Source organism: Thunnus albacares, chromosome 10 (genome assembly GCF_914725855.1).
Source record: "Thunnus albacares chromosome 10, fThuAlb1.1, whole genome shotgun sequence".
Taxonomy (NCBI): Eukaryota; Metazoa; Chordata; class Actinopteri; order Scombriformes; family Scombridae; genus Thunnus; species Thunnus albacares.
In genome coordinates, this window is record NC_058115.1 from 19,012,197 (window position 1) to 19,032,729 (window position 20,533).

At 38.3% G+C, this 20,533-nt stretch overlaps 1 protein-coding gene across 1 annotated transcript; it reads left to right on the forward strand.

The window, feature by feature from the left end:
- Positions 1-464: 464 nt before the first annotated feature.
- Positions 465-18,041, forward strand: zgc:152774 (uncharacterized protein LOC553526 homolog). The gene is made up of 17 exons (XM_044363864.1): positions 465-604; positions 757-829; positions 3,580-3,712; positions 4,239-4,459; positions 4,740-4,887; positions 5,503-5,656; positions 6,673-6,801; positions 7,770-7,889; positions 8,003-8,106; positions 8,215-8,346; positions 10,038-10,154; positions 11,188-11,265; positions 12,883-12,922; positions 13,024-13,424; positions 15,014-15,521; positions 16,201-16,385; positions 16,989-18,041. Exons 1-17 carry the CDS (start codon positions 566-568, stop codon positions 17,143-17,145), a joined length of 2,739 nt encoding a protein of 912 aa, XP_044219799.1. The 5' UTR covers positions 465-565; the 3' UTR covers positions 17,146-18,041.
- Positions 18,042-20,533: the final 2,492 nt, after the last annotated feature.

Sequence of the window (20,533 nt, forward strand, 5' to 3'; positions counted from 1 at the left end):
ATGGGGGAAAAAACACAAGATTTACAAATTAATTTGTGTTATATTTGAGTCTTTTGACAGCCGAATGATTGAATAGGCACTTTTCATCATTATTATTTTTATTTTTATTTTTTTTCCCTCAACTACTCTCCTCTAATGCTTTTATATTTCCCTAAAACCTTGGTAACCATCTATCTCATCCTAATTAAAGTTTCCGTAATAAGCATGAAACCAAACTGAACACAGGAACCATTCTTATCATTCACTTGAATTACACGTGGCTTTCAGATGAATAGCTCTCGGTAGCAGGATGACAGGTGAAACTGTACTGATCACAAAGTATTCAGAGAATGAAGATTTCTTTTATAGTGTGATTAAGACTACCTGGCACATCTTCAGAGGCGAAACACCTCAATTATCTCTGAGTTTGGCAGCTGTAAATTCTTGCTTGTTCACCTCTTTCACCTCTCAGTTCATTTCAGTTGACTTCCTATATTGACAGTGAGGCTCTGAACACGCAACGCCCACTGCCTGTGTCGCAGAAAACAGACACCACAGGACGAGGCAAAACATTCAGTGGTAAAACATGGCGAGGTTGAGCGAGCATGGGATTCGTCTGAGTTCCGTATGTATTTCACTTTTTTCATACACACATATACATTTATATAGTGTGATGTGTGGTTTGTGCGATATTAAGTTGCCAAATGACTTTTTTGCTGCAGAACAGAAAAATGACAAGTGAAACTAACTGTCTGACTTATTTTATTTTTTTTCAAGATGAGTCCTTCCTTCCTGAACAGCAATTCAACGAGTCATACCTGGCCCTTCAGCGCGGTGGCAGAGTTAATAGGTAGGCACCATTATGAAGAGTTACTCCGAAACACCTGCTGCAGCTGTGCAGCGCTCTCTTTGTCCCTATTGCAACTTTTGACGGTTTCATTTTGTGCAGTCTTCCGCTGTCTCAGACTGTGCAAAGTAGACTAAAATGGACCGAGTGGACTTCCTCTTTCACACCCGTAACGATTTTATTACTGCCACACGCACCTAACACAGTGTCGGCGGTTTGTTCACAGTACAGAAGAGTGTTTGTGTTAAAAGTTATGTTGTTAAGTAAAAACAAATAAGCCTGTATTCTACTTTATGTTGTTGTTTTTATTATTTCCATGCAATTGTGATACTATTCTTAAAATTCTAATAACTTGTAACAGTGAACGTGTAATGTGACATGGAGTTTCTGGCATAGACCTGTGCATTTAAAGGGACAAAGTGCCTCTGATTAAAAAAAAAAACCAATAATAATTTGGACTTCAGTAGGGGAGATCAGGGTTGGTAGTCACACTTTTTACCTTCATTTGAATCCCTCAAAGACTGTATCCTCAATAGAGTCCCTTTCAATGTGCAATGGCAGCCCAAAGTGTCAGGTAGGAATGGAGGGAATTTACTCTCCTTAAGCTTAGTCTGTTCAAAAGATGTGGACTGTCAAGTACATCTTGTGCACTTGTGATAACCATCCCGTGGCGTTGGTTGCCTCTATATTAGGTTAATGGAGATTTTTTTTTAAATGGAGGCAATCTTAAAAATGAATTTAAAAAGTTTCATTTCATGTTGAATGTTCATGAATGTTACAAGCATCCCCTACTGGTATTTTTTGCAACAGGCAAAGCTAACAACCACATGTTGTAGCGTAGCTAAGAAAAAAACTATCGCTCTCCCCTTATACTTTTTAATGGTAATAATTGTGTTATTATAAACCCATTGTGTAAAAGCCTAGAAGAGAAACTAGAAGAGCGAGATGTTTACATTTTGATATGAAAAACACTAAATGTCCTCTCACCTTAATATCAAGTATCTTTCTCCTGAATTGACCTTGTAGGTGACCTCTGACCCCAATTCTGAACATCTCAGGACCGACGTTTTTTAACAGCGCCCTCTAGGGAGCGACATCTAACAAATGTGACAACTAACCCTGTCCTCCCCTACTGAATGAGTCACTTGATTTGTTCTTCCACGTGATGCAAGGCGTCTGTTTCTGGGTTGTCAACATTGACAGCCCTCCACTCTGTGTGCTCTCATTGGTTCAGACGTGCTCGCAGTCTGTTGGCTGCCGAGTTTCATCAGAAATGGGAGTGTATACATGCAGATATGAGACACAGTGCTGTGTATCACACTTCTGCACTGCCTTCTCTGCTCACACAATGCAAAGAGGTAGTCACCAAGTGCAGCGTAAAGTCCCTGACACCTGAAAGTTACAATGTATCATTAAAATATATTGTAATTCATGAAAAACTGGACATTTACAGCTCTGGTGCAAATACTAAAGCTACTACTATATAAACTATATGCGGTGCACCATATGCTGTGCACGTGGTAGTGCAGTTTCTGGCTGTAGTTGTGGTGTTTGTCATGTTTCTAATACATATAAGGAACAAAATCACAGGAACACTCGTATGAATGCAGCTCTCGTGTCCTATAATATTCTATATACCTTGTTTTAGTATATTTGTGAAGCTTTTTGCTAAGCTAGGGTAAAGTGGTGTTAAAGGGAAATTACGGTTTCACCCAACTTGTAACAAATAGTAACGATAATAATATTAAACTCACCGACTCAGTTGCTGAATACGATTTTAAAAAGTACGACAGGACAAGAAACGCGAGCAGACAGACAATAATGCAGTCAACCTTCCAGTTGATGTTAACTTGTTTAGAAGAGAAAACGAGGCAAAATGTACTATTACATTTTTCTTTATCATAACTATACCGATAATACTATGAGCCAAATTCACAAAGAATGGATTGCGCCCGCTGATAGCACCGTGAATTGCGCAGCATTTGCATCCGCAATCTGCTCCGTTTTAAGGTTCTATTCACAAAAGATTTTGCGCTAATGATATGCTGGCGCAAACACATAAAGTTTTGCAGTTCAGTGCAACTTGCTCTTGTTTTGCGTTTGATTGAGTGAACGAAGCTGTTTTCAGTGTTTCAAGCTTTTCTCCATATTTCAACACACGGATTGGTCCATAATGAAAATTGCACAAAAGCCTCAAATTGCTCGTCTTTAATTAGCAGAGGTGCGCACACACAGAGCTCTCCACAATCACAAATCAACTTTCATGTATTTCGCCTCTTTTACTTCTCTAGTATTCCTCATCTATAACAACTACTGAAATGTCAGTTGTCAAAATACATCTATTAATGCGACTATCTGTGTATCCGAGATTTCGCAGAAGCACCAGTGCTGATGTTCTGTTAGGTGCCCACAGCTGGCTGTGTGTCACACAGCAGCTGGAAGTGTAAGTGCGTGTCCCCCCCCCCCCCCCCCCCCCCCCCCCCCTACTATCTGAAGATGCTAATAACTCCACCTAACTGCGTGTGGCAGTTGGCGCTGGTCTTTTTAAATTAGACTGTTTTTGCAACGAGGCTTATTTGCATAGAGAGGGTCCAACTTTGCACCGAATATATGAATATCAGCTTATTTACATTTATGCAAATGGAACAGGAGCACCGTGACGACAAGCTATTTGCTTGGCCGCGCAAATGTTAGAAAATGGTGAAAAATGTCTTTGACCATCTCTCTCTCTCTCTCTGCCTCTCATGTTGTAGACAATGCATCAGATCCCGGTGTATCCGCTAAACAGATCTGGATAGATGTAGTTGAAGAAGCCGGTCACACCTGTATAACTTTTACCGATAACGGCAGCGGCATGACACCCAACAAACTGCACAAGATGCTCAGGTATGACACACTTACATCGTAAATGTGCATCCACATGAAGGGCAAATGCACAAAACAGTTGCTCTTTTGCATGTAGGAGTAACTCACCAGCGAGTGACTCACCAGCATTTATAAACCACATATTATATTTGGCATCTCTTTCTCTCACTACACACACACATTTTACCAAAAACACCCACATGTCATAGTATCCATCTTGTTCACACAATTTGTACAAATAAAAGCATGTAATTCCACACATATACAGAGAGCTGAAATGACTGGTAGATTAAGACATTAGTATATACAGTAGAGTGATACAGTACATTATGATAATCTAGTAGTTGTTTAAGTCATTTCTTTAACTGTCTTTTTATTCTATAGCATTGTGAATTAGATATATTTGGACACCTTCAGGTCACTTTTTCCTGACATTTTATAGAGTAAATGACAAATCAGTTAATGATCTACAATGAAAATAATCATTAGTTGCACCTAATATGCAAATAAATCTTTATTTTCTCACTGTCTTCGCCTTTATATCCAGCTTTGGTTTTACCGAAAAGGGCTCAGGTAAGGCCAGTCAGCAGGCTATCGGCGTATATGGGAACGGCTTCAAGTCTGGCTCCATGCGTCTGGGTCGTGATGCCCTCATCTTCACCAAGAATGGGGGTTGCCAGACTGTGGGGATGCTGTCTCAGACCTACCTGGAAAACATCAAGGCCCAGGCCGTCATTGTCCCCATTGTCCCCTTCAACCAACAAACCAATATCCTTCATGAGAAAGAATATTTGAGCCACTAGATTCAGTGTGTGTGTTGTATAATTACTGTAAACCAACAAGTCTGTAGTTTACTGTAAAAGACTTGAATGTCACCATGTGATTTACTTGAATACAAATAGGCAGACTAAGTTTAAGGCTGTGATACCAGGGAATTAGTATTCTGGGTAAATCAAGAGCCATAAAACAGCTTCTTCACTCTGATTGGTAGAGAATAGGTTTGTCACCTTGCAAGCTCCTTTATATTTTGACCTTAACTCAGTGTAACAGTCGCTGGTGGTGACTGAGGACTCGGAGGCCAGCCTGGCAGCCATCCTCCAACACTCCATCATCACCTCCCAGGAGCAGATACACACACACTTTGACTCGATCCTCTCCAAAAAAGGCACCAAGATATTAATCTGGAACATCCGTAGGTCAGAATCTCATGTTTGCTGAAGCTGAATTTGGGTTGAAAGTAAAAATGCATCAGATGAGGTTTTTTCAGCCACATATAAGTCATTTTTAAATTTAGTTAAAGTTTGAGGTCACACACACATTCGTGTTTTTAGTTTTGTGGAGCAGGTGTGTTGAGTGTAGGTCTAATGTGTCACATGTGAGGTTGATGAATATGCAAACACAGACACATAGAGACAGGCAAATAAGCATTAACATACACATATGGTGTTTGTTTAAGCACGCCTTTAGACAAATCCATGCAAAACAACACCATGTCAAAATCAAACCCTCATATCACCGTCATCTGAAAAGCAGAAAAACATTGAAAGATTTCTTGACCCTTGTCCTTGTGGCTGTTTTAAGCAAAGTTTAGTACTTCAGAGTCAAATTGCTGCAAAGAGCAACAGTTCATGTTCAGGAGTTTTTAGCCTTTCTTCTTTCTCACTTCCTCTTCACACTCAGAAAAGGGTCCCCACTATAATTATAATCATCAAATGCCAGGTACTGATCAGATTAGTGAAAAAAAGTGATCTGAGAGCAGAGATATACAATGTGTCATTACCCGTTCTGCTTCCATTGATTTTATCCTGAAGGGCCAAGGATGGCAAGCCGGAGATCGACTTTGAAAACGACGTGAGTGACTTCCGTTTGCCTGAGATTCAGATCGAGGAACTGAAAAAAGGTCTGAGGAACAGTGGATCCCTGAAAGCTGAGCACAACATCCCAGACATGCATTACAGTCTCAGGGTGAGTGGATAAAAAGTATATATAAACCTGTGTAATCACCATAAACAAAGAGGACCATGGAGCTGTTGGCCTTCCAGGCGCTAGAAATTCTGACAAAACAGCACCCTCTTCCTGTTTTCTACAGTAATGCTGCAGTCCAGAGGATAAACTACCCAGTGTAGAAGCTGGCATTTATTGTGTATTTGCAGTAATAACAGGATAACAAAGCAGTACTAGTACAGTCATACACGGAATATATGTTGTACCACTGTTTCAGTATGAATGTGGCACCGATTTATTGATATGAAAGAGTCACGTGTAGCATTTTCAAAGAATAATTGTGTCATTCAAGACACAATTCACTTTCATTGTCAAATCACCGCAACAGTGCACAGTATAAAATGACAAAACAACTCACCACAAGAGCTTTCTGGAGCTTTTGACCGCATCACACAATTTGTGTAGTGAAGGAATTGTGTCACTGGTCAAATTTCGATAGCAAATTTCGGAGCACTTCATAGACTTATTTTAGACTTATATTCATGTTGGCTTAAAAGTTGGGGGATGAAAGTTCTTTTATGACCTTTGAATCAGTAGTTGACTAAACAATCTCACTACTAAGTCCATATAGTAGCTGTTTGGTGCTTTTGATTGTATCACATGATCTTCCTCAACAGATGAAGATGTAAGAATTGTTCAAAATATAAATTGGTCAAATATGATAATGATAATTAACATTATAACGTATAACAAGAGTTAAAACATACAATTGGATCTGAATGATTTTTGGGTTAGTGGTTAAGAGGATTAGTGTAGAATTCAGGGTAAGAGAAGCAGTGGTTGTGGTTAAGGTTTGGGTACACCCCTACATATCCTACGCAAGCATGTGTTTGACTGTATATCTGCCAGTTTCAAGCGTGAAACTAGAGTAACTTTTCACTACCAGAAATGCTTGTGGTTTTGTAGTAACACACTGCCCCAGTACAGCTGTGGTTACTTTACTTTTTGCACTCTCTCTCTTTATCTGTTCATCTCAGGCCTACCTCAGTATCTTGTACCTGAAGCCAAGGACTCAGATCATACTGAGGAGGAAGAAAATTCTTGCCAAGTTGGTGTCGAAGAGGCTGACACACATTGAGCATGATGTGTATAAACCCCACTTCAGTGTATCCCTACGCTATCTTTGTGTGTGTGTGTGTGCGTGTGTGTGGTGGTGCTATAAAGTCATGTCATCTGTAATCGTACATATTATCGAAGGGCAACAGGAAGTGAACATGAGGTCAGATACTTTTGTAGATGACAGTGCTTCTTTAGCAGGAACGTGTCAAGGCAACTCCTACTGCGTTTCTCACAACTCCACCAGTCTGAAAAGCGTGTGAGAGAAGGGAAAATGAAAATGAGTATTGCAAATTCATGTTGGTTTCATATCTGTTTAGAATGCTTTATAAATTCACTTTCATATTTGTCATTGATTTACGTCTTCTTATCTCCTCTCAAGAGCTGTAAATAGAAAATTATTAGCTGAGCTTTTGTATTAACATTGCAAAGCCATTCCACAGTTGTTTAGTATGATTATAGGTAAATTAGTTTGAGAAAAATGTCATTTCAATCAGGCTGCGCAATACAAGATTTAAAGTTTTCTTTGTGACTGTCAGTGGTGTGGTTTTTACCGATTTTAAAAATGGAAAAACAACTGTGCTGTTCAGGAAACGTTGTTTAATTTGTTCAACCATATCCACCCAAAAACCCAGTATCCACAAAATTCACCAGAATAAATCTGAGGCAAGAGAGAGTCCATGCAAATGTAGAATTATGCTGTATTCATAGAAATTATAACTCTTTTTTGGTCTATAGAGACGAGTCATGTCACGGTTGAAACGTTCACTTTTCCAGATTTAAATCTGAGTTTGTAATCTAGTTGTATGAAGCTAATTATATGTAGGATTTGCAGCTTTTAAAATGTTTTCTTTAATGAACGGTTGGATTTCATGTCATTTTAACATGCCATTTGAAAAAAAAAAATCAGCCACCTTAACATTTAAAATTGTATTTTCAATACTTCACAGGATATAATCATTTTCTTATTTGTTTGGCATTTAGTCCAGTGCTGTTAACCTTGACTGGTGTCTATTAGAAAGAGAAAGTGAAGGTGACCTTTGGGCTAAATCCGAAAAACAGAGACCACTATGGCATCATGATGTACCACAAGAACCGCCTCATCAAGGCCTACGAGAAAGTGGGCTGCCAGCTGAAGGTAGAGGAAACTAATTATACTGTATGTCTTCAAGTGTTATAGGCACACCGCAGGCTTGTGAGTTTATTAATAAAGAGTGTCTGCCTCTGCTTATGCTCTCTCATTTCCTACAGTCTTCAGGTCAGCGGGCAGGAGTCGGGGTCATCGGTATTATCGAGTGTAACTTCCTCAAACCTGCTCACAACAAGCAAGACTTTGAATACACAAAGGAATACAGGTACAGTACATGTTTTATAAGTAATTTTAGCAACAGGCCAAGTTTTCTCAGTGACCTGTACAGAAATATATGACTAATATACTAATATTGCTTTTTCTTTTCCCCAAGACTGACTCTAGGCGCCTTGGGCATAAAACTCAACGACTACTGGAAAGCAATGACAGAGAAGAAGGCCAGAGAGCGCGAGTTTCAGGCTTTGGACAAAGGAGATGAAAATGAAGAAAAGGAGGACGCTGACGAGTGAGTGTTGACTTTGTTTTGGGTCTCGGTAACAGTAGTTCAATCAGGAGAGACAAAAAAGAATTGTTTATTATACAGATGATACTGAAGATTAAGTGTTAACAAAAGTCTTTGGCGCTTAGACGCTACAGGGAGATTTTGAATCGAAGGACATCAGTCATGAGCAGCAGCAAGATAGATCTCCCCATGGAGTCCAGACACTGGTGGTGGTGGCTGATGACTTCTGAAGTTGATGAGGTTGATGAGGTTGATGAGGCAATTCACTGATGAATCTGCAAAGACTGGGCGGTGATGGGGAGGTGGTAGGGCGTGCAAAACAGCAGCATGAAAGCACTAAAGCAAAGAAGGAGAAAACATATTTAAAAAGTGAGCCGCATTATGATAGGCTGACAAATGAAGGTGTGTCACCGTGCTATTGGTTAGATGTGATCAGCTGATGTGAACAGCTGATGTCTTAATTGACACCCAGTGGAATGACAGCAAGGAAATTATGTGAGCATGCCTTCAGGATGGGAATGACAGATGGTTTGAGAAATAATATTAAACGACCTGAGCATGCAAAAGATAGTCTTCCTGACTGAACTTTGGCTAATCTTTGTTAGTACAAGTGTGAAAAAGATTTCAGCTCATAGGGTTATAGGGTTTATACTGTGAAATGTTGCGCTGTTAGGAACAAAAGTTGACAATCGTGAGAGAGATGTGGTCAAACTAATTTGGAGCTTTGGCGACCAAAGACAGTCTGAGGCGAAATTCTCACAATGTGACTTCTGCTATGACGACCACGTATACAAACTAACCAGTCAGAATATGACATGAAATGACACAGAATACACTGGCCGGCATGAAATTTCATATGAGTGCAGTTTTTTGAACAAAGTTTAGGGAGAAAACACAATTGTTCTCCTTAATATGTTCATGGCACAAGAAAAAGAACTATGAACTATTGACTTTGCTGCATTTTTTGAAACATCAGAGCGGCACAGATGGATGATGCAAGCTGATGATGTGCCTCTGCTTTCATACACTTTTTTCCATTTACATGGTAGAGCTACAATTCACCATAAATTCAGAGCACAAGATGACATGCCTCATACTGATTGCAACCAAGATTTTATCATACGCATCTTGAAAACCGTTGCTACAGGCAATAAACTTACACAATCGTTGTTAAAGTCTAAAGCCGCCTTTAGTCTGTTCCTGTAGCTGTAAAAACCACTGGGAGAGTGTAAGTAACATGCCCCACACACACACACACACCTTTTATGGACGATTACAGTAACAATTCAGGAAGGTATAGGTCAGTTTGTCATGTTGGAACGTGTAAATTCAACTGAAAGTGAAATGAGGTCATTCTTTAACAAAGCTTGAAACCAGAGAATGGAAACGCTGCTGCTGGAGCTGCTCTCAAGACGATAATAAAGAAGAGTGAAAAAGCAGAGGCAAGGAATGTCAAGAGCCTTTGCAACCAACTGAGTTTTAGTTTATTGTTGTGTTGACCTAAAAAATTTACTGTAAATATGATCAACATAAAATATTTTCATTGTGTTTGTAGCTTTTCAACCAACATGCACTAAAATCTAAACTCACTGAGATCATCATGAAACTTTTTTTCTTTCTGGTGAACGGACTTCCCCTTTTGCACAGAGCCCTGTTTGACTGAAAGTACTCACCATGTTGGTCTGTTTCTGCAGGGGTCCCATGTGGTTACAGTGTGAGGAGTGCCTCAAGTGGCGGAGCATTCCTGCGAATCATTATGATGACATACCTGAAAGCTGGAACTGCAGTCAGAACCCCAATGCACGTTACAGGTGTGTCTCAAACCTTTTCTTGAGAGAAAACTCACTAGATCCATAAATCCAATCTATATATCCAGAAGGTCTGTTATGATCCATCATTGATCCCTGGCATCATCAAGCATGTTAAATTTGCTTAAAAGAAACTTAAAAGAGCTTTTACCTCACCTTAGCCACATAACAGCATGGCTCTATGGCTGGCAATAATAATAATAATTTTATTTATATAGCACTTTTCAAGCATAAGCACAAAGTGCCTATAACCACATATATACAAACAAACATACAAATAAAGAAATATGCTCATGCATGCTCAATACTGGTTGGTCCACTACTTTGATCCAGACTGAAGAAGAGCATCTCAACAACTATTAGGTGGATTGCTATTAAGTTTTATACAGATATTCATGGCCCATGGATATCTTTGTTTATGACCAAATACCTGCGACACCAATGGCATTCCCATCAGCCTCACCTGTACTTTGTGTTCAGTTCTAATTAGCAAATGTTAGCTAACCCGCTAGGCTAAGATGGTTAGCATGGTAAATGTTATACCTGCTAAACATTAGCATGTTAGCGTTGTGTTTCTTCTCATTTTGGTCCTCTAAAGAGGCAGAACAGGGCAAATACACAGTTGTATCCTCAGCACAGAAGTAAAGGTAATTTTGATGCAATGAAAAAAGTAGCCCAAACTAAATTTTTAAAACAGTTTTAACATGTTGTTCTGGTAGGCTTACCATGGATGCAAAACCTTACACATATAAGCAGTAACGGAAGTGTCAAGTCATCTACATGTGCCATAACAGATAAACGAGGAGATGCATCAGATAATTAATCTCATTTAAAAAAGAACATCTTCTCAGAAGGGTGTGGTAACCTCATTTCATTACCCTGCCAGTGTGTATGTGTGTGCCCTGAATTTAACATCTGTGTGTGTGTGTGTGTGTGTGTGTGTGTGTGTGTGTGTGTGTGTGTGTGTGTGTGTGTGCCCTGAATTTAACATCAGCAGCAGTAGTTGCTAAGCCATGTCTGTCTTTTTGTCTTTCAGAAGTTGCACTTCACCAGAGGAAGCAGAAGAGAGCGAGGAGTTGTTAACGCCCAGCTACCAAAAGAACCACAAGAAACAGTAAATTCCCATTTCTCTAGACATCTCAAACTCTGTCTCAATGTGTGAGTGTGTGTGTGCATGGCATGCATGTGTGTGCGTGCATGTGTTTGTGTGTGTATGTGTGAGCTTTTCTATACAGACGGACGTTTCACACGTTATTTCTGACTGCTGTACTTCCTGCTTGCCTGTATGTGTGTGTGCGGGTTCACATGCTGTTTTGTGGTTTTCATCTGTCAGTTTCACATTCTTATTTCCGGTGTGGGGGTGTCCATGTGACTGTGTGAGTTTGTCTGACAATCTGAGAGAAGTCAAACTCGTGGAAGGACTAATGAGAAGTCGGGGTTTTCCTTTTGTCAAAACAAGTTGAAGTGTTACTGATAAACACAGGGGAATGTAGACATTGAGCAGTTTTTGTTACTTGAATTTTAAACTAAAAACTTTTTAAACGTCTTATTAAAAAAAAAAAAAAAAGTAAATTATTGGAAGTTAAAGGACCAGTGTGTAGAATTTAGTGGCATCTAGCAGAACGGACTTGGCAGAAATGGAATATGGAAAGAAATATTTATAAGTATGTTTTAATTAGTGTATAATCACCTGAAAATAAGAGTCTTTGTGTTTTTGTTACCTTAGAATGAGCCCTTTATATCTACATAGGGAGTTGGTCCTCTTTCACTGAGCCCGCCATGTTGCACCGCCATGTTTCTGTAGTAGCCCATAACAGACAAACCAAACACTGGGTCTAGAGAGACCTTTTGTGTTTTTTGCAAGTTTCACAGCTGCTGTAGGTTCTCCTACATGCTTGGAAGGGGAGGGTGAGGTGAGGGATTTTCAGTAGGTTGCAATCTGCAACCTCACCACTAGATATCACTAAATCTTACCCACTAGTCCTTTAATTGACTTGACTTGAATTAGTCAAGTTAGCCAACTAGCTTAGATAACTACTGTTTATCTGAAAGAAGTTACCTACCAAGATAGCTCAGCTGCAAGCTAATAAAGTCCAAACTAACTTACAAGCAGCATTTCATAAAGTTTCATAAAACAAGGTAAGTAATTGAAAGTGTATAAATTGCATGTGGCTGTGATGTGCCTACTTACAATCTCTCTGTGCTTCACTATCTCCTTTGTAACAATTAATCCTATTAGAAATCTAGGTTATTATTGCTATATGGATAAAAGCTTATATTATAATGCCATAGAAGTATTCTATTAAAGATGTGTACTTGCTTATCTTTGATTGGCCAACACAACATCTTGCCAGATGATGTTGAAATACACTGCAGCAATATTTTAGCCAAGTTTAACATTTTTGCCTGATTACGCTAGGTTTTTTGTTGGTGCCCTTTACCCACCTCTGCTGTGACAAAGCAGTGGCTCATCAAAACTAATAAAGAGACTACATTTTTGAAGCAGTGCTAATTTCGATCTGAGCACAGTCTTATTCATACTGTGAATAAACTTTTCACTTAATCTCTTCATGGTAAAAATCTCAAAAATAGATTACTTTCTTGTCATCTTGGAATGATTACAGCAATGAACAAGCAAGTTGCAGAAAAATTGACTTTCTTGAAGTTAAATCCCACCATTTTGATCTGCCCTCCCTCTCAACTCTTTAATCTGTTTGGCTTTCTCCCTCAGAGAGCACCCCAAAAGCAGAAAACGAGAAAAATCACTGGAGGTATGAGTGTTTCTTATACTGAAACCCATTGATAACAGTACCAGTATACTGATTTGCTTCTGGATATATTTAATACATTCGTTTGGTTGTTTGTGTTTCAGGTGTGTGAGTTCCAGGAACAAATGACTAAACATCAGATCCTCTCACGAAGTTCATCAGAGCCCAGCCAGCCCACCTTCCAGTCCACACACACACCTGATCACACAGCTGCAGTAGATCAATGCCACATAGAGGAAAACACACAAGAACACAATCAGACGAACACAGATACAGAGGCAAATGATGATGCACAAACAGGAAGTAAAGTCACAGCTGAAGTCACACAAGACAAGCCCGTTGGAAGAGACACAGTCATTAAAGACAAGACACTAATTACACATGGACAGGTGCATTCGGAAAATGACAAAAATGCTCAGAGCCTTGAAGACAAAGAGACCAACAAAACAAAAGACACAAACATGGCGCCCATGGAAAGAGACGGAAAGAGCACTGGCACGATAAGGTGGGCTATGATGCATGCTGTATGTTCAGACTCATGTAAATGTAAGGAACATAATGATCAAGCACATCCTTGTAATCTTTTTTATTTTTTTATTTATATTTTATATTACTATACTATATATTACTATCTTATCAAAATCATTTTTAAAGTCCAACTGAAATGACACTGCCTTTTTTGTCTACTACAGCATACATATCTGCTCTGTAAATCACTTGTACTGTGTTCTTTGAGAAAAAAATCAGAAGTCAAAATTTTTTATTTATTTTAGAGAAGTTTTTATTTTAAATTCTTTGATTTCATGACTGTGCCCCCTAGTTTTGCATTATTTCAATGAAATACCACTCCGCCGTCCACCTACGTAGCTGGAGACCTCATTTCAATGCTGCAAATCAAATCTTTTTTATTTATATAGCACTTTTCAGTGCCTATAACCATATATATAAACAAATAACACCAATGGCATTCCCATCAGCCTCACCTGTACTTTGTGTTCAGTTCTAATTAGCAAATGTTAGCTAATCCGCTAAGCTAAGATGGTTAGCATGGTAAATGTTATACCTGCTAAACATCAGCATGTTAGCGTTGTGTTTTTTCTCTATTTGGACCTCTAAAGAGGCATAAGAGGGCAAATACACAGTTGTATCCTCAGCACAGAAGTAAAGGTAATTTTTGTGCAATGAAAAAAGTAGCCCAAACTAAATTTTTAAAACAGTTTTAACATGTTGTTCTGTTATGCTTACCATGGATGCAAAACCTTACACATATAAGCAGTAACGGAAGTGTCAAGTCATCTAGACCTCATTTCAATGCTGCAAATCAAATCTTGTATAAAGTGATAATGTGGCGTTCGATCATAGGCAGAGCAGATGGTCACACTGAGCCTGATAGCATCCTGCTACACACAAGACGACAACATGAACACACGTTTTAGTTTGTTGAGCCAGGGAAAAGTACACCACTAATGTCAGTTAGCAGGATAGATAGCTACTTAGATTATCAGTTGCAGCACTTAAACAGTATGTAAACATACCTAAAAATGTAATTTCAGTTCAGTTACATGCTTCACTGCTTTTCAAAATCCCTTTTAGCAACAAACTGCCTGTCCATGACTTGTAGCTACACCAGTTTATTTACTTTGTCTCACAGCATAAAACCATTAGCCTGCCAGCTAATGTCAATCAATCAAGCCTCTAACACACTGAGACAGAAAGGAGCTTTTCTGATATTTTTCAACAAAACTATTAACAATACATTTAAATACATTGTTTTTGACAGCAGAGATGGATAATTAAATGAAATATCAGTTGGACTTTTAAGGAATAGTTCAACATTTTGGTTAAATACACTTATTCGCCTTCTTGCAGAGAGTTAAATGTGAAGGTCGATACCACTCTCATGTATGATTTAATGCTTAGTGTGATGGATTATCTGTCTCAAGGATGTTTAGAGTCTTTACAAGTTCATTTTCAAACAGTAAGTGGTGAGCAATAATTTAAAGAATGTCCAATATGTAGTTTAGGAGTTTAAAACACCGTAAGGATCTTTAATGCCTTCAGTTAACTAACCAGCCTTTGTTCACTCTTTTGTAGCCTCAAACGGAAACCAGGATCATTATTTTACTGTGTGAAAAAGAAGCCATGCCTTTGGGAGAAGCAACAGCCCGACAAGGGGAACACAGCAGAGGAGTTGCACCCTGAGAAACAAACAAATGTACCCGAGAAGAACAAGCAGGGGAGTAGCAGCTGGTTAGACAAGACAGGTGACACAGTGCAGCAAGGCTCCAGTACCCTGCCATGGTACAACTCACTCTCCTCCACCCAGACGGTGGTGGTATCTCCTCTGAGCCGAACTGAAGGCCAACGGAGCAGACCACTGCCTCCAGAAGGGAGTGATTGGGAAGCTAAAGTCCAGAAGCTGGCTGGGTTGGAGAAAGAGGCTCAAAGGTTACGAAGGCTTCTCGGTCTGGAAATTAGCAAGACAACTCAAGGCACGATGACAACTGCTGACAGCAGCACTGAAAAACAAAAAGGACAGCCGGTGACACCACCAGCATCCACTGCAACAAGAGCGGTTGGCTGCCAGACTGACGTGGCTGAGGTCAGCAGAGTTTATACCCAAATATTTTATAAACAAATCGATGAAGATAAATTTAAAAAGCTCAACAGACAGTAGAAATGAAATAACATTTTCTGAGTGTGAGTCAATTTAACATCCTATAAATGAGTTTGGATAGTTTGAAAGACTAACATATTTACTCCTGTGTGAGTTGCGTTGACTTAATGCACTGTAATATTGCCAACTGCATGACTTTGTTTTTGTCTTCAAATGGCTTGAGCCATAAATACCTTAAATTACAGATAAATTTGACAAACTTCAACAATAGTGATCATCACAAAGCCATTCACAAGTCTATTTCTTCCCATTAACCCAGCTAAAAGATAACATTTTATTTCTTGCAGCATTTATTCAGTTTGTTCAGTTAAATTAAAACATACAGTTGCTAAAGGAAGTTGCTTTCCCACATTTCACAACTGTTGAAATATATTAACCTAAAGCCCAAATTACTGGATTGATGATGGCCACAAATTACTAAAAATCTGTGGTGTCAAACTGCTGTATAGCTCTATATTAAAAAAAAAAAAGGAAACATTAGAAAGATTGACTCTTACAGAGCTCAGGATGCTCTTCTTGGTACATTAAAATCAGTGCTTAAATGGGCTTTAAATGCTTGGTCATTTAAATTACAACTAACACATAAATAAATATTCTCCATCAGAGCTCTACGTCATCCAGTGGACCTGCTCGGGCTCCGGGACCTCAGGGGGTGATGGTCCAGAGTCCAAGGCCTGTTTGTGGGCCGAAGGAGCAGCCTGATCAGAACAGAGCCAAGAGGGAGAAGAATGAAACTCAGAGCAGAATGAGAGTCAATGACAGCGAGGCCTGTGGACTTGAGGACAGCAGGTGTGTATTCTAGACAGACATGCACAAGCGCCACTAAAGCTGCTTTCTAAATAGCTTTAGGGAATCATGCTTTTGACCAAGGAGCAAAAAAACATGTTTTTGTATTCCCTCATGCTTGTTGACAGACTTTACTTGTCAGAATTAAGATTTTGAAAGTAAATGGCAGTAAAAATCAGTGTCTTTGATTTATCTTACCCTCTTAAGTACAAGTAATTACACATGTTCAAATACACATGTATATATATATATATATATATATATATATACCTACAGTATCATTTGAGATATGAATGAAATTAAAATTGTAAATGTTCCAACTTAAAAAAATAAACCAATCCAAACATTCTTAGTATGAATGTAAGCCTCTATCTTCATCACCCCTCCACTTTCTACTTTCACTTCTTCAAAAACAGAAGTCCAACCTTTTTATTCTGATGGCAAAATTTCACAGTCATGTTCTCCATTTTTGCTGATGTGTAAATGAAAAGGTAAAATTCCCCTGGACAGAGATTTCATCGGAGTCATCAATTTAACTTATTTAACTAAAAAAATAAAACTGTAAGTTAAGTCTTAGTATTAACAGTTAAATTGTTCTCCAACCAGATTGGCACAAGAGAGTCTGCACGACATCCGTAACAACGTTGTAGTGCTTCTCACAGCGCTCCTGCCCCAGCTGGACCTGGCTGGTATCAGTTTGGAAACCACCGACGTAGACAACATCCTGCAGCAGATCATAGAGGTCAACTCACTCAAACTATGATTCATGCAGTCTAGCGGGGTTCTGTTGGCTGAACTTAATTTGTTTTTGTTTTTTTCCTCTCATGCAAAGTTTGGGTTAATACAACAGTGTGTATATATATATATATATATATATATATATATATATATATATATATATATATATATATATATATATACATTGTAATGTCACTGTCACATTTTTTTGTTCTGTCACTGGTGGTGCTTGTGAACGAACTCTATGACATAGTAATTTTGTGTCCATATTTTTCTATGTTATGGTCCACAAATATAAACAACTGGTCATAGTAATTCTGTATGCCTCAATTGACAATTCAGGAGTCCAAGGACACAGTGTCACTATTGATATTGGTCTCCAATGCTAAGAGAGTATTTTTCTAATACAAGAATCTGTGAAACACAAACAAAAAATACAAAGTACTATTTTGCATAATTGTTTTCAGAAATTATACAAAAAATAACTTTGCTGGACAGAGCTAATGATGACATACCCACTGGCGAAAAAATGTTTTATCCAGGAGGAATTAAAAGTCGTATTGGTTAGAGTTGTTCTGTAATGTATAATCACTCTGATTATTAAGATTTCAGAGGTTACACAAGGTGGCAGTTTTTTTTTCACATCCTCTTGAAAATGTGTCTGATATTTCGACCATTTTAAGAGTTGTTGTGAGCCTTACTGCCCCACTGCTGTACAAATATGAGCCAAAGATAAACCAAAGTGTCATGTTTTGATATTGTTTGTTGTGCTTCGGTTTTTATTGACTATTTAATTTAGTTTTATACTCGTGTGGTCAACATATGCTGTCACAAGTCATGATGTAATGCTTGTTTACAGAATTGTTCACATATCCTTTATAAGCAAGGCTTTTCACATTTGCATTAAAAATACTGAAACAATTTATTGAACACTGCCTCTTGATTTTCAAAGAGTTAAAACATCACCAGGTCAGTGTGAAATTTCTGAATGTCTCTTTCTTGCCACAAGGTGACAGTAAAGCCTCATAATGAAAACTTCACTAAACACATGTCTATCATGTCAACCTCAGAAGTCCTATCATTTAATTTGAAGTATTTTTTTGGACTACCATTTTCTACTACTGCCCAGCGCATCAGTTAATTGAATCCTATCATTTATTCAGTGTGACATGTGGGTTTTTATTGTATTCCACTACAGTTAACAGTGTACCACACAATCAGCCAAGATTTCATTGCTTGCCATATTGTCATATTTAGTAGCAGTCTAACTGTGATGCAGACAGCAGTATGTTTATCTATCTTTCTGACTGAACAGCAATCCAAAATATTCCACTTTAACATTTTACCAGTGTATGTAGCAGGTATGAACACATTGGTTGTATGTTTGGATGAAACATCCATGAAAAGCCTATACACAAGAGGGTACCACAATTTCTAATAAGACACCCCTCACAGATTGTAATTAATGTTTTTATTCATCATAAAGCTCATAGAATGAAGTTAACACATGCAATACAAGTAAATACACACACAATGATGCCATAGTGTAGTATCAAAGGCACATAAAACAGTACAGCAGGCTACCCCCTCTATCACTTTTAATAAGGCAACCATCATGAAAGCTTTGTTTGTTATAATACTTTATAGATCTGTTATAGGCCACCAATGACACGTATAACCACTGTTTAATCAGGGAAAACTGACTGAGCATTAAGCTCTTTTACAGCAATGACCTGAATTCACATTCATAGGGGCTATACAGTATATGATGACTACCACAGTAATAACAATAAAATGTCAAATAAAGCAAATAACTAACAGACAAATAAACAATAAATAGCAACCATGTTTATGAATCAACCAAAGCAGGAACACTGTACAACAACAATATCATCCAGCAGACATTTAAAATGATCCACTGACACATACCTGTCCAGTTTCAATACCTCTTGGAATTCCTTACATTTATTTGGTGCAAAAAACATAAAAACTAATTTGCCAAGCTGAGTATTGATCTGAGGAGTTTCAAGGGATATAAATTCCTGTGAGCATGTTTTATGACAGATGGATTTGGGTTTTAAAAGAGAAGTGAGGTAGAAGGGTTACTTGCCTAGTAAAGCCTTATAAACAAAAAGGAGGCAGTGTCCTTCCCTTCTATCACTGAGAGAAGACCATCCCACATTCTGGTATAGTTCACAGTGATCATGAGTAATAAAATGTAGTGAACTGTGGTAAACTGTATCAAGTGATTTCAACATGGATGGGGCTGCATGCATATACACAATATCACAATAATCTAAGACTGACATTATAGTTGATTGAACAATTGCCATTCTGTTTTCTAAAAAGAAGCATAACCAGATCCTGTACAGTGCACCCAGTTTATAATTTGTAATCTTACACTCTTACACTCAATTTGGGCCCTGAATACTGTTGGCGTGATGATCATACTTTCTTGACCTCATAAATGACATACATTTAGTCTTGGACTCACATAGAACCAATCTAAGATTTTTCAAGGATGTCTAGACACAGTCAAATGCACACTGAAGATTTGACAGAGCTTGTTCCACAGATGGCACATAAGCATAAAGAATGGTATCATCTGCATAAAAATGTGCTTTACAATTGTCTACTGAGGCACAGATATCATTGATATAAAAGGTAAACAACAATGGGCCTAAAATTGAGTCTTGTGGAACAACATATTTTAATCCTAGAACCTCTGACTTCAATCCTGTAGCATCTATGCAGTGTGTTCTATCAGAGAGATAGTCCCGAAACCATTTACGGATGTCTCCTCAAAACCCATCAAGGCCAATTTATCCAGAAGTAGTCTGTGATTAACAGTGTCAAAAGCATTTGATGAATCAATAAAAAAAAAGCTGTACAATGTTTCCTACTGTCAAGAGCAGAAACTCTCATTTACAGCAACAGTTGCCGCTCTAACAGTTGCAGCAACTATTGGGTTGCCAGGTGGTGGAAATTCCCTTTCTATTTTGTAATAATACAGTCATAAATGTCTGTAATTTATTAATAAATGTTTTCTGATAATCCATTAAGGCTTTGGTTATAAATGTTAACAAGATGTGTTTTTCGGGAGGTGGATAAACAGCAGATAATGGGATTTTCACAACTGGAAACCCAGAAGTTGCTTTCATTAATGGCTTATAACGGATCTATAAAGCATCAATTAATTATTAATTGAGTTACAGCAAACAAATCCTCCATGATGGGCCCCTTATCGGAGGATAGAGGAAGAATTTTTTATGTTTAAAACTGTTTTATTTTATATAATATATTGCATCATTGTGTGTGTTTGTATTTATGTGTGGTACGTGTTCACTGTATTATATCAGCGCATTACTACAGAGGCATATTGAGTCCAAGACAAATTTCCCCTCCCGGACAAT

Excerpts from the sequence above, each read along its gene's own strand:
- zgc:152774 (XM_044363864.1), top strand. The coding sequence starts at position 566 with ATGGCGAGGTTGAGCGAGCATGGGATTCGTCTGAGTTCC. Across the intron at positions 605-756 it reads ATGGGATTCGTCTGAGTTCC|ATGAGTCCTTCCTTCCTGAA; the intron begins GTATGTATTTCA and ends TTTTTTTTCAAG. Across the intron at positions 830-3,579 it reads CGCGGTGGCAGAGTTAATAG|ACAATGCATCAGATCCCGGT; the intron begins GTAGGCACCATT and ends CTCATGTTGTAG.